This window comes from Xyrauchen texanus, chromosome 35, assembly GCF_025860055.1.
Source record: "Xyrauchen texanus isolate HMW12.3.18 chromosome 35, RBS_HiC_50CHRs, whole genome shotgun sequence".
NCBI classification, from domain to species: Eukaryota; Metazoa; Chordata; class Actinopteri; order Cypriniformes; family Catostomidae; genus Xyrauchen; species Xyrauchen texanus.
The window spans coordinates 24,379,077-24,394,220 of record NC_068310.1 but is presented as its reverse complement, the minus strand read 5'-3'; the positions used below and the strand labels follow the sequence as shown (position 1 = coordinate 24,394,220).

The following is a 15,144-nucleotide window of genomic DNA, read 5'->3' as shown; positions in this document are numbered from 1 at the left end:
CATCTTTCCTTCCCTGTCATTGATGAGAGTTCATGTCCTGTAAGCACCTATTACATGGCACATCCTGTTTGGGGGCAGTGGTGGCTCAGCGGTTAAGGCTCTGGGTTACTGATCAGAAGGTCGTGGGTTCAAGCCCCAACACCACCAAGACACCACTGTTGGGCCCTTGAGCAAGGCCCTTGAACCTATCTGCTCCAGGGGCGCCGTATCATGGCTGACCCTGCACTCTGACCCCAGCTTAGCTGGGATATGTGAAAAATAAATAATTTCACCATGTATGTGCAGAAATGTATGTATAATGTGTGACAATTGGTCAAATTAAATTAAATTAAATTAATTTTGTAATGCATTTCCTTGTTCCACACCTTTACATATGGGTCATAAGTATTTTTTAGGTCTGTAATCTTAAAGTGATCTTTTCTGTAAGTGATAAAAATGGGGAGAATGATTGTGCACTTAAATGAGATGGTGTTATGATGGTACACCCATTTGATAAAATGGTGATTTCAAGTATATTTTTGAAGACCACCGATAGGAAACAAATAAACATATTTGTCTTTCTTTTTTTTTTAAGTCAGGTTCTTAGGTACACTACCGTTCATTAGAAATGGGCGCTTGTGTTCACCAAGGATGCATTAACTTGATCAAGATTCACTTTAAAGTAATCTATAATGTTACAAATGCATATTTCCAATTAAATTAATGCTTTGAACTTTCTGTTCATCTAAGAATCATCTACTTGCAGCGTCCTGGTTAGATCCAGTTTGATGTCTTTTTTTTTCAAAACAATAGTGCATGGAATAGCCTTCATCTCTCAAATAAATGCACAAAAGTGCACTCAGTACTTCAGCAACTGAAAAGGCACTGTATTACGATGTCCACACTTCATTAAGTAGCAGAAAAGTTTTCAACTATTCTAATAAAAAGAAAAGTTTCTTGAGTACTCAGTAGCACATTCAAATTATTTCTTAATGTTTTGGTGACAGTATATTCTTAGTAGATTAGAGTAATGACATCTGCAAATGGGGCATGGCCGTCATGGGAATTTTTTTTATAAAATAAATAAAAGTGTAAAACTAATTTCAGACAGAAATAATATTTAGTGACATTACTAATGTTTTGGCTGTATTTTGATCTATCTAATGCCTCCTTGGTTAACGAAAGCATCAATTTCTATCAAAACCAAAAATGCCTTAGTGTACTAAATCTTTTAAATGTAAGTGTTTCATGGAAGTAAGTATCGTCTTTGTTTCTCCTAAAATACTTTGAGAGAAATAAAGACTGTAACTAATGTGGATTGTACAGCTCAGGTCTTGGATGAGTATTAAACATGGAAAATGTTTAGACATTTTTTAGCTCAGGTGCAAGCGCCCATACCGCTTTCTCCCCTAGACGGGCGCTTGACCACGCCCCCGCTGCCACATTCATATTGAAATCTCTGACCTTTGATTTGGATGTCTTGAAATCGAAACACAGTTTGAGATATTGTTGAGCTCTCTTTTGAAAGTTTAGAGATGACACGTGAGCTTTCTTGGGTCTTTTTGGGGATTTTATTTGAGTCGTCTGAGAAACTCAAACAAAAATCTCCATGTGCTCACCAGTTAGTCTCATTGCTGTCTAAGTGAAATAATGGAGATATGAAGGTGAGTTATATTATACCTCGTGATAGCATTTGCATTGGGACGTATAATATAATTGGGAGGTAAACAATCTGCACCGGTAACCAAAGACTGTTTGTTAAATTTGCAGAAGTAGAGTTTTATATGACCTGGAGGGTTTCTGGAGTCTTTTATCACCAATCTGCCCTTGAGCAAGCCACTTAGCCCCAGGTTCCACCAGAGGATCTGTTCCTAAAACTGTCCCCAAAACAGTCATTCCAAAACAAGCAATCTTATCAACACATTGACAAAGCACTGGATAAGCAGTCCAGAGTAATTCTAGCCAACATCCTTTCTTTATCAGTCTATAATCCCCTTGGCATATAAGGAGACTCTTTTATCTGAGCTGCTACATATTCCTGGCATGTTTGTTTGTTTTTAGCCTGATGTGGAAGACATCTCTGCACCCTCTTTTGATTCTGCAGTCTTCAGAAATTTCACAGGCCCTCGTGCAGTCCCTGAACAAAGGTTACAGTAGCATACAGATATTTCAGTTAGAGGGAATAGCTGGGAGATTATTTGGAATGAGGCCACGAGAATGCTCTTCTCAACACCTCCACAAGGAATTTGTGTTTGATATGGTGTTGACTGGGCAAGAAACTCGAAGGACCAAATTGTTAATTTGTTAAGTCATCTACCCATGAATGTAATCAGGATTGTTTAGCCAAAATGAAATCACAGTCATCAAAGCTGGTGATGAGACACTTGCATGCTATTTCAACCTTATTAAACTGGAAATAGTGCATACTATTGTTTTACTTTTTCTTATAAAGTTACATTATTCGTATTTTTAATTATTAGTTGTTTAGAATAATAATATTATATTATCATTTATTTATTTATATTATTTTCTGAACATGTATTCTTTATTGTGAAAGGACAGAGTAGAATTGGCAGGAAATGATGGGGGCCTACTTCAAATAATCTTAAATTATACAATAAAATGTAAATTAAACGTAATAATAATAATGTAATGTAATATATATATATATATATATATATATATATATATATATATATATATATATATATATATTTTTTTTTTATTTTAATTTGTTTATTTTATCCTTAAAACACAATGTATGCTTCTTAGGTTTAAGTCCCATTAGTGAAAAGAAAAAGGTCCCTTGCACACAGTAATTTAGTGAATGGTCTACTTTTGGCAAAAGTGAACAGATAAAAGGGACATAAGTGTGTGCGAAAACCATCAAGAGGAGGAGAGGCCACTCCACCCTATCCTGGTGGTGCAGTTGATTTAATGTTGTGTGTCAGAATTGCAAGGTGATATTTATAGAGCAAGATTGGGAGACATTTTTTGTTGTTTATATGGCCTCACCTTCTATGAGGTGGTCGTATACATTCTGTCAGAAAGAGAAAAGAGCAAAGAATTGAGGGAATGAAGAGAATAGTGCACATACCATACCAGTGAAAATATTGGACACTCCTACCTATTCTTTTTTTATAACCATTTTCCACATTTTAGAATATTAGTGAAGTCATCAAAACTGATAAAGAACACAAATGGAATTATGGGGATTATGTAGATACCTAAAATTGTTAAACAAATCAAAACTAAAGAAGGAATTTCTAATGTTGTTTTTAGTTTTTTTATTGAAATTAATATGTAGACTCAATTTATATTAGTCTACAAAACTAATTTTAATAGTATTAAAGTTTCAAGAAATATTCCAGGTTCAATATAAGTAATCTCAGTCGACTCATTTGTGGCATAATGTTGATTTCCACAAAAATGAATTTCATCTCTTTCCTCCTTTTCTATATAAAAAAAGAAAAAAATCGAGGTTGCACTTACAATGGAAGTGAATGGGACCAATTTTTGGAGGCTTTAAAAGTCAGAAATGTGAAGCGTATAATATTATAAAAGCACTTACATTACTTCATCTGTAAAAACTTATGTATTATTTGAGCTGTATATCATCCTTTTTAGTCATTTTAGGCTTTTAGGGTTAGTTGGCATTACAAGTTGTAAAATTGGCTATAACTTCGCATAGAAAAGTTCAGTAAGGGATTGTATCACACTAAAATCATGTTTAAACGCATATTGTTTTTGACTTGTGGCTAAACTTTTGAAGCTATGAGTATTTCAATGTTCAAAAATTGGCCCCATTCACTTCCATTGTAAGTAAAAAGGAGGGACAACTCAACATTATGCCACAAATGTAGGTTGGGCTTAACTTGTATTGAACCCAGAATATACCTTTTAAACCTTCAAATTAAATTAATGAGAAACATAAATGTGTTCAACCGTAATGTGGCAGGGCGGAGGGCGGGGCCGGGTCGTGATCCTACACATCCGGTCCCATATTAGGCTAATCAAGCCTTCGAGAGGGATAAAGGTAGACTGCCGAGGATCGTGCGGGAGAGAGAGATTGTAACCCCGCCCTCCGCCCTGCCACACGTATCCAAACTATTAACTGATTGTAAGTGTTTGAAGCAAGTCAACAGATTATCTTCTAAAATGTGTCACGTATCACTCCTGACTGTCTAAATATCCTTCCACTTGAACATTAGTTTTCAGCTTCATATTGCCACTCTTTGTTATGGCAGCAATATAAGCGTTGCCTTGGAAAATCTTGTACTCCTCCAGAGGAAATTTTGTTTCAGTTCTCTCAATGGAAACATTTGCAGTCACAAATGTCATTATGATATGAAACTCAGAAAGAAACAGACATCATTTGAATGCCATTGAGATTCTAACAGATTGAACAGATCTTTTGCACACCGAAAGGTTCAATAGATCACTTTCAAAATGAACTCACCCTCATGTTCTTCCAAGCCTGTATGCTTTTATTTCTTCCATGGAACACAAAAGAGGATGTTAAGCAGAATATCAGCCTCAGTCATTTTACTTTATTTGCATCTTTTATTCCATACAATGCAAGTGAATGGTGACCGAGGCCCTAACATTATGCTTTACATGAGAGTGAGTAAATGATGACAGAAATTTTATTTTTGTGTGAATTATTCCTTGCATATGTTATAACGATAGTAGAACCACAGTCAGTGAAGAGCTGAATGATTTCATTTGGCTGCTAATGGACACTTGAGCTTCAGGGATTTCCTGCCAAAGGCCTGGGAGTGTCCATAATATACTAATTATCCATCTTTTGGGATTTATGACACAATTCACAGCTTTGGTTCCAGTTGCTAAACTAAATGAATAATATTCATTGTTCAAGAGATCAAAAAGACTAGTGGGAGAGAGAAAAAGAATGAAGTGTGTTTGCACTCATTTTATCTATAAAAGAATAAAGAGCTCCCTATTTGGTCTTTCTCTGATAGCACAGTCAGGGCTTTGTAGTGTGCAATCATCAGTTCAGCATATATAAAAGGATAGTTCTGAAAGTGTTGCTTCTTTCAGCTCCGCACTTTGATTTTGATATAGGATGCCTTTGAAATTGTGGATACCTCATTATTGCCACTTATTGTGGGCTGGAACAAAAATGCACATATTCCTAGCTAATTCGTAATAATATAATCTATGTGGCTGTTTTACGTTTTATTTAATAAAACAAAAGGCATGGCTAAAATTATGAAAAAACTAAAACAAAACCATGGCTAAATTGGTCCTAAAATTGGCCACAGTCTATTTATGCAAAATATAATATCAGTCTTTTGATTTTTGGGTCAAATACGACCTGGTCATTTTCTTAATTGGTTTTGTGAGATTCACATTAACGGTTGTCAGCTGTCACTTTGTTCATGCGTGGTTTGAGTAAATCTTTCTTTTGTGTATGGTTTTGTGCGTGTATTTGCATTTGCTGGTATTCACATATGTGCTTGTTTAAAGATTGCTTGCATGATTTTATCGCAAAATGTTCAGCTTGTCACAAAATAATTGGAATTATTGATTGCATAGTTGCTTAGTAAGCCTTCAAGTGCAGTCAGGGGATTTGTATTGAAGCACTAATCTAATTTTACTAGCAGAATGAACAATAATTAATTCCACAGTGGGAATCAGGAACAGTAAACCAAAATATGATGACGTCAAGACCAATTATCATCCTACTGTTTTCAAAACAGGAAGTCTTCCTCCCACGAGTTACCTCTTTAAAGGGTTGATCTCTGAGAGAGAGTAAAAAGCAGACAAGTGTGGAAGTGTGGTCAGAGTAGAGGAAATCCTGCTAACTACAATGACTATATGAGATCCCAACAAGAGAATAGTAACTGTCCTTTGAAACACTGGAGAGAGCATCCTTGCAGCGATTCTTGTCTTCTAAGACAAATGATAGATGTGGATCAAATTCAGTGTTGGCTTGGGCTCGGTGGTTCACTGTCATTGCTCTTCTGTGCCAGAGGAATGTGACATTTAAACACTCACAAATCACAATCTGACATTCAAAATGGAAAAAATGCATCAATTAAACTGTGACTCCTCCATGTGTTGGATTATAAAAAAAAAATAATTCCCCCCCATTTTTACTGAATCCCTGACATCTAAACATCAGATACTGTAAAGCTGTTCATTTTAAGGCAGCTGACATTAAATATCATGGACTTTTTAAAATCAAGATTTAAGGATAAAATTATATGAATGTACAGTATAAGTGACAGTGTATATCTTAAGTGATGTCTTTCACCATTTCATACACTTTTTACATGTGGTGTGACAAATAAATTGTTTTAAATGTACAAATATTCAATTTGCTCTCTCAATTAATATGAGGCCATACAACCTGCATTCATAGTAATTATAAAATAATTAGCAAGTTTAAAATAGTTTATGTTGTAGTATATACACGTCATACCACATGATGTCAACTTCACAAAAGTATTTCATATCCTTTTTAAGTTTGCATCTGTTCCTTCTGTTCCATCCTTGATGTGCATGAAATAAATCTTCTAGAGATTTTTGAGACATCAATAAACTTAAGATGTTTTTTGAATAGACAATCTGCTCCAAACAAACGTCTTAATCAAATCTGCAGATTACATTATTTTAACACCTAAATAAAATGTCCCATAAAAGTTGCAGATTGGTGTGGTTTTATTATTTTTTAATTGTTGGTGTGTTTTCTAGAGCATTTTTAAAAGGCTTAAGCCCCAGAGCCCACAGCTGCAGGGAGGCCCCGAACTCCCAGGGGGTGGCCCGGTTGAAGTATTCTCCCGTTGACTTCCTTGGAAGGCACGTATGTAAATGCATTCAGTGGGAGATGGCTGATGTAAACACAGAGAGGGTTCGCAACACTAAACCCGTCCATGTAGTGCATAGTCATCGAGTGATAACAACCCGTCACCCGGGGCCCCGGAGCACCCTAATACTGCCCTGGTTGTACTGCAACATTATCTACATGTAACTGCCACCAAAGTGTAACATTGCAAATTTGTTTTACGAAGTTCAGAAGAATTGATTGGTTTCAGTGGCATTTCAACACTGATAACTGCAAATAAAACCGATCATGAATCTACAATTAATTTGATTGTTTCTGTTCTCTCAAATCTTAATTCTAAACTCTAGTCAATAGGTTCAAACATTCAATCATAAGAGCTGATCCAGTTAAACACTGCCATGCTTAAGACTGGGTGTGAAATTCTGTTTAGTAGCAGAACGACAACAAGATGTCCTGCCAGTTGGATTTATGGCATTATTGTGGAAAGAGCCTTTCCTTTCGCTAATTCACATTTGACATTTGGGTTATTAGTGCCAAGGAATAGATTTGAGAAACATGTGTGAATCTTTAGCCAAAGGCATTTCACAGAGCCACAGATTAAGACAAAAGGGATTCAAGTGTTTGAGTCAGTGTGAAGGGTTCTTGGAAGGAGGGAATGAAGGTTGAGTTAAAAGAGTTGGGCTTTGAGGGCTAAAGTGGGCTCAATCAGCTCTTTTGTCTGGTGGACAGGCCTCCGTGTGTTCCGACAGAGACTCGGCCCACAAAGCTGCCATGCCCCTTTAATTGCTAAATAAGCTTAAGAATTAAACATTTGGAATTATGTTTTCCCCTCTTTTATTTCCCTGTCTTTCCCCTTGTTCGAATGCGGTTTCAAACCCTAATGTTTCGAAGTATTGTGATATTTTACTTCGCTATACTGTATAAATATCCTAAAGCGAATATATTAAAAAAATGTAATCACAATATACTAGCCTTCTGGAACATAAAAGCTTAAACTTGCCTAAGCTAATTTGCTGGTCTTACCTGGTCTACCATCCTGCCAAGCTGGTCTGTTGGCAGGTTTACGAGGGGTTTTGGGCACATTTTTCAGTTTCTTTTTTAGTGGGAGACCAACTTAAACCAGCTAAGACCAGCAAACCAGCATAGACTGGTTTAAACTGTTTATATCAGCAGGGTTGTGTGTTTGTAGCATATCAGTATTTCAAAATATTGCAATATTCACAATACAAAGAAAAAGCATGTCAATATAGCCAATTGTTATTCGCAATATAATACTCTGTGGTTAAAAGCTTAAACCAGTCTAAGATGGTTTGATGGTTTTATTTGAGCTTCCATTCTGGTCTGTTGGCTGGTATTAGAGGGGTTTTGGGCACTTTTAATCAGTTCAGACTTGAAAACCACTGAGACCAGCTTGGCCAGACTGGAAGACCAGTTTAAAAGGCCTAAGATTAGATTAAATTAACTAAGACCAGCAAACCAGTTTAAGTTGTTTTTTTAACAGGCTAATCACAATTTCAATATTATCTTATCACAACCAAGATATTAACAAAATATTGTATCACCTGGTCCCTGCTGATTTCGACTCCTATTTGACCGTGCATTTCATAATCGAAGAGAGTTAAAAAGGGCATTGCTCCACTGCAAACCAAGAATGCTTTGAGTTTCGCAGCCTAATTAATGAAAGTTACTGAGTAAAGATCACGGGCGCTGGGCCAGACTGAGCTGTCAAAAGAGAGGGGCTGATGTATGCTGCCCCTGCAGTGTGCCCACACAAGTGATTCGATTAATCACAGGTCGGTGCCAACAGTATGAAGGGAACTTTTGATGTTCCCTTCCTTCTGTTGGTATTTTCTATAATTTTTTCCATAGCCAGACTATTAGAGCCTGGAAAGGCACTCAGTCAAGACCTTCTGACACCCTCACTTTGTTTTCATCATTGTCTGTTTTTTTTTTTTTTTAAAAGTTAACTTTTTGCTGTAATGAGAGCTCTCTTATGAGGGGTGGAGGCTGCCATTAAGAAAGCAGGAAGCCATGTATCAATGCATTGTGTAATTAGAGGAGATTGAGAACTGTTCCGAAGCGGAGACACTTTCCCCCCAAATACTGTCAGCACTAAGTGCTAATTTCCAATAAACCATGTGTGCAAAACTAATATATTTGACTGGATGGGGGCAACATGATGTGAAAAGTAATACGACAAGTACATTTTTCTCTCTGATACATTGTCAATTTGAATAAATCTATAAAGATTACATTAAAAAGAGTAAAAGGTCAAATATGAATGAGCCAATGCCTTTGGTAGCAGGAGAACTATGGCAACTGGCAACAAACTGTTAGAAAGAGCACAAATATTGACTTCTGCACTCAACTCTGTTTGACAAACTGAAATCGGGTAAACCCACCCAGACGAGCTGCCAGCAGGCCAGTAAAAGGGCTGGAGCTTTTTAAAGGTTGTCCTATTGGCTATTTGCTTCTAAGACTGCACGCATAAGGTATTCACATTTTTTAGGAAGGAACTAGGCATCAAGATTTTTCAATTAATTGCAAGAGTAATCAACTAATCGAGTACTTGTGAATATTCATCTAGTAAAAACAGCACTCGAATATTGCAATTGAAACAACAATGAAACTGTTTCTCTCAGTTTCACTTTAAAAGAGTTGGAATGTATGTGTTTTTATGTGTTAGTGAAAATAGTTTTTTTTTCTTTTTTATCTAGTTTTTGTTTATGCATAATGCTCATTTATTTCATGAGAATAAACAGGTACAGTAGTTAAAGTTTGAACTTAAATTGTAAAATTCCAGTTTAGCAATATATTTGTGTTAGAATGCTCAACTACAAAATTACTCAAAATTGCCGTTCTTTGAAGGAACACGTTATATTTGCTCTAATTGATTCTAGCTTTTACAGTTATATTTTTAATCAATTTGGTACCATTTTCAAATGCAAGTGGTACATTTTCAAAACTCTTAGTACAAAACACCAATTTGATAACTTTTGTAACAAAGCTAATCATTCTTTCAACACCTGCTAACATGTTTTATTCAGGGTTGGGCATGTTTCCTTTCATATAATCACTGTTCAGAACACAAGATTATTGTGACTTGTATCGTGTAATGAGATAATTTGGTTTAATCAACCAAACGCAACAGAATTATCTTTTTTATTAATTTGATCAATCTGTTCTTTCTGTAGCAAACAGTGCAAGATACACGTTTCAAATTAACCTTGAAGTTGTCTAATTTTTTTTACAGTATTGTAAAGTCACATTAGGAAATACACTTGCATTGCTTGACCATATTGCCATTACTGTAAATTCATAATGTCTGTTACATCAACCCAATGTGTAATCAAAAATGTGATGTGAAGATACAGTATGAGTTTGTACTGACGTTCTCTGCCAATAATGACAGCACAGAGTATGTTGCCCAGGGTTGTTTCAGACCATTCTGGCACCATAGGCGAGATGGGAGGGTGGGTTGCAGCGGCCTCCTCTTTGGTGTCCCCCAGCAGGTGGCGCCCTAGGCCACGACCTAGTTCGCCTTTGCCTAGAAACGGCCCTGATGTTGTCATTATGTGATACTGTAAGAATTGTGTAACAAGTACAGTAATGAATACTGCAATTTAATTTACTGTACCGTACTCTTGCAGTACAGTATGAATGGATTGGCAGTTTACCTATTCTGATTTGGGTGATTAATTACATTTACTTTTAGTCATTTATCAGATGCTTTTATAGTAACCATAGTGACTTACAAATGAGAGAGACTCACACATTTGTCACAGTCCTGTAATTTGCTTTACAGTATTTAGGCCTTTGTTTAATGAATCACATAGTGAACATTGATGGCCCAGATGTCATTGGGCTCACCAGTTGCTGCCCTCTTCCTCCCTCTGATGCCCACCTATATGATATCTGTGACCTCTCTGGGTGGCCTCCAGTATACAAATTCATTGTTTGGTTCCTCTTTCCTTACAGTCAGTCCTGCTCTATGATGACAAATTGCTCAAACACACACTCTGATTGCATATGGTACATACAGTAAACAAAAGTGGTTATGTATTATATAAATTGGAAATATTGTAACAACTTTGTTTGTTTGTTTATTCTGTTCTGAACATGTAATTTACTGATAAAAAAGCAAAACCAGTTGAAAATCTATAGATATTCCAAATGATTGATTGATCATCAAGATCAGTTGGATGAAATGATACCCAAATGTATTCAAATAAATGAGAACAAATGCAAATGAAAATTTTTATATTAATAGCATTATGAAAGGCTGTTACTTTCAACGAAAGGTGTGTATATATTTATTGGTTTGGTGAAAATTATACTTTGTGAGTTTGTGTTTTGTATAGTCAATTGAAAGTATGCTAAAATGATTGAAAAAAATGCATTTTTGATGATCTGTTGTGATATTAGTACAAAGAGTATTGAAAGTGTACCACTTGCTTGTGAAAACGGTACCAGAGCAAATAAAAAAACTGTAAGATCTGGAACTGCAAATGCAAAATATTTTCCTGAATAGATTTTGTACTGCAGATGCCACTTGGCGTGTTTATTTTGTTGCACAATGCAACAACCTTCATACATTTTTTAAGTGTGACTGAAGTGTTCAGAGTGTTCAAATATGCTTTTTAGCCAATGTATTTGTTCATTTATTGCAGATTTTTTTGCTGAAAACATCATGTAATTTCCATCTTCAATAAGAATACAACCTATTGATTTTCTATTTTACAGTCATTTTAATAACCATTTGTGTATATTTGAAATGGTTTATTGTGAATGTGACTGACAGATACTGCCTATAGGTTTCCCACAGTCATGGAAAACCCTGAAAAATCAGGGAGTTTAATATTGTGTTGTCCAAGCCTGTAAAAGTAATGGAAATTAACAAAATCTTGTAAGTGATGAGAATTTCTATTGCGAATGTAATTATTTCAAGTTATGCTCTACTCTAAGATATTTGATCACCTATATATTAAAATAAATGAAATAGTCCTTTGGTCAGAGCTTGTGTAAAGTAGAACTTAATCTATTTATATATTGATATCTGATTTGTGGGTGAATCCCTCTTTTTTTTTTTGTAGATTTCATTTTCAGTTAATTGGTTGAAATGTTTCACAGATCATTATGAACGATTTAGCAGTGAATCAGTCTGAATATTTTCTTTTTTTTTTTAATATTCTTATTTATTTATTTTTATAATGACTGGTAAAGTGATGGTAAAGATTTGGAAATGTATTAGTCAACAAGGATGGGAAGTTATTTCTCAGGTGTCTTTATCTTTATCTTTGTTGTTGAGTCTTACGGCCTTCTTTTGTTTCTAGTCTACTATCGAGCACTGGTGAACTTCACAAACTCCATCCAGTTTGGGCCAGAGCTCGATGACATCTACTCTTCTGCTTTCCAGGAGATCTCGGCTGCTGTCGTTGATACGGTATGTGCCTCCACTCATGGTCTATATCCTTAACACTGGCTGCCATTTGAGTTACAAAACACATTGTTAAAGGTGTGCTCAGCCAATTAGGGCAGGTTATTGATTGCATGCCTTTCCCCTAATTTTAGTAAGTACTGTGTTAATGTTTAAATCAGTATTTAGCTGTAACACTACAATGTAGTACACAATGACCTAATGACTTTGTAATGCAAGGCCAGTGTGTGGTGATTAATGGTGTTTATCTTCTCCACAGCTCGAGTCTGATTACAACAGAATACAAGGACTCCAGACTGTCAATGTGGTTCTGATTAAGTAAATGCCTTTTTTAATTTCATACTTAAAAAACTAATTTAATAATGCATGTTATAATTTTAATGCATAGTCAGTTTCAGTATATTCCTTAGGACATTCCTACAGTAAAATCGAATACATAACTCTTTTTGCATTATGGAATTGGTTTTGGTGCAACTCTTTTTATTGCTTGCCTTTAAACTCTCCTTGAAATCGCTGGACAACGGAAGTAGATACGAAATTTATTCAGTCAACTTTTATGAAAATTACTTTCATATTGATGGCCTCAAAGACAATGGGTCTTTAATTCCTCAGCCTCCTTAAACTCGCCATGATCAACACGTCTTGCCTTTGATTAACTGAGATCTTTGTACATCTCGCAGGAAAATTGGGAAAGATGTATTTGTGGAGCTGGATGTTGGCTCTGATTACAACTCTAATGAAATACAGATCAGAGGAGTTCTCTACTCTGTGGTGAAGGAGGGCACCATTGCCTCCTATGATACCTCAATAGTGGGCTTTCAGTTCAGACGGCTTGGAGAAGGTACGTTTCTGGGGTGAATTTGAGGTAGTTGTCATTTATTTGTAAATAATGTCAGACACTGCAACAGTTACTTATTCTACAATAGTTGTACATTTACAACTATTTGAGTCAGTTGCAAAATTGTGCATCATGAACCATTCTTTCACAGTTTGTTTTCATTCAGTTTGAATATTTATTTGAATAATTGTTTCCAAAACTCTGCTGGAGACAGAAATGTAACTGAACGGACAATTTGCATTTGAATTACCTTTATAAAACTATTAATAGTAATAGTAATAATAATAACTATAATATTGTGACGAGGAGGAGGTTGGGGCCGGACTTTGAGGACACATCGCTGGCCCTGAATCGGCCTAATCAGCCGGGAGGTGGATAAAGACTAGCCGGAGGCACAAGTCCAAGAGAGAGAGAGAGAGAGAGGCATGTGGCCGCGTTTTGTGTGTCTGTTTGTGTTATGGTTTATGTTTGTTTTATGTTGAGTTTTGCATAAAACTTTGTTGACTGTTCAGCCGGTTCCCGCCTCTGCCTTGCCCATCCTTATAATGTTACATTGGTGCCGAAACCCAGAAGGGAGGAGGGATGCGCTGTCGAGGAATCCAACCAATGCCATCCGCCAGGGGAGCCGTCTGCCTGGGAACAGGGGGGGGTCTTTATCCCCCTCCCGTCTGATTAGCCCGATTCAGGGATGGCCGCGTCTCCTCACGGGCCGCCCCTGCCCTCCTCCTCCTCATCACAAATATAATCAATTTATTCTTGCAATTGTAGTATATACAATAGATAATATTTGTGTCTGGTTCATAGCTGATACTCTCCCATCTGTGGAGCCCATCAAGTCGCCAGGTTGGTCCTCAACCAGGCCTGCCGCATGAAGACTTTTGTGCCATTAGAATGCAGTCTAAAAGAATTCTCAGCATATGAACTGGCTGGTCATAGAATGCAACCTTACTGCATGTTTGCCCTCGGATTTGACCTCGATGAGAAGAACGAAAAAGCTTTGCATGGCTCACCATTGATTGAAGTGATGCTCTTTTTTGTAGTGTGATTCAGTCTGGGCATGACAATGTGACGGGTCTGTAATTGCACCTTGCATCTTGTTTTGTTGAACATGTTTGATGCATAGACAGAATCTGCACCCCAAGATTTTGCAGCTCAAGTCTTTTCACCCATATATGAAAGTTCTAGAGGACATAATTAAAAAGAAATTAAAAAAAGGCAAAGTGACCGATATAACATTTAAGCATGGTGTCTTGATGAGAGGCTGTAAAAAACTGGCTTTGTTTTATCAAGGCATCTTGTACAACGTCTTGGCTCACATTCTTAAAATAGCATTCAATACAATGGGTCAAAGAATTCTATACCTCTCTGTCTCTACCACCTCAGTGAAGCCCGTTCCCAGGGAATGTTTGTCCGATGAGTTCAGGTGTCAGGATGGGCTGACCTGCATCCCTCTGGAGTATGTGTGTGACAAACGGCCTGACTGCAATGACATGAGTGATGAACTGCATTGTGGTGAGTGAGATTGCATGTGATGAATTCTTCCTTGTCACAGAAATATGTAACTTTACTTTCTCATTTATTTTAGACAAGCTAACATCAATAAATGCACCTTACGGTATAGTTAATGTTTTGTGCACCCACGAATTCTGTCTGCATTTACTCGCCCTCATGTCGTTCCATAACCGTATGATTTTGTGAACGATGTTGACGTTACTATTTTTTCCATACAAAGTAAGTGAATGGAGGCTCATGCTAACAATCCACCAATTCAAACATTGTCTTATTCACTTGTTTATTTGTTTTTAAAGTGGTTGTAACTGAACGTCCTACTCAACCTACACCTCTCAAAACCAGAACTCCACCCGGCACGGGACCCTGTCGGGCAGACCAGGCCACCTGTCAGAACGGACAATGTATATTACGGGATTATGTATGTGATGGAGAATTGGACTGTGCCGATGGCAGTGATGAGTTTAAGTGTGGTAGGACAAGTGGCAACTTGCTACAATACTTTAATTTTACCAAATAATTCTCCCAAAACACACTTATTTATAACTGAGCATTTTATCATTGGCCCTG

The 15,144-nt window shown here is 36.6% G+C and overlaps 1 protein-coding gene across 2 annotated transcripts in view; it reads left to right on the top strand.

The window, feature by feature from the left end:
• The window catches only part of LOC127628510 (basement membrane-specific heparan sulfate proteoglycan core protein-like), a 175,261-nt gene that overhangs the window by 54,191 nt on the left and 105,926 nt on the right, over positions 1-15,144 (top strand). For both annotated transcript variants that reach the window (XM_052105297.1, XM_052105298.1), the window contains exons 4-9: positions 12,124-12,233; positions 12,487-12,545; positions 12,908-13,068; positions 13,870-13,908; positions 14,449-14,577; positions 14,874-15,047. In XM_052105297.1, the coding sequence (XP_051961257.1) occupies positions 12,124-12,233; positions 12,487-12,545; positions 12,908-13,068; positions 13,870-13,908; positions 14,449-14,577; positions 14,874-15,047 (672 nt within the window). The remainder of the gene's footprint in view (positions 1-12,123; positions 12,234-12,486; positions 12,546-12,907; positions 13,069-13,869; positions 13,909-14,448; positions 14,578-14,873; positions 15,048-15,144) is intronic.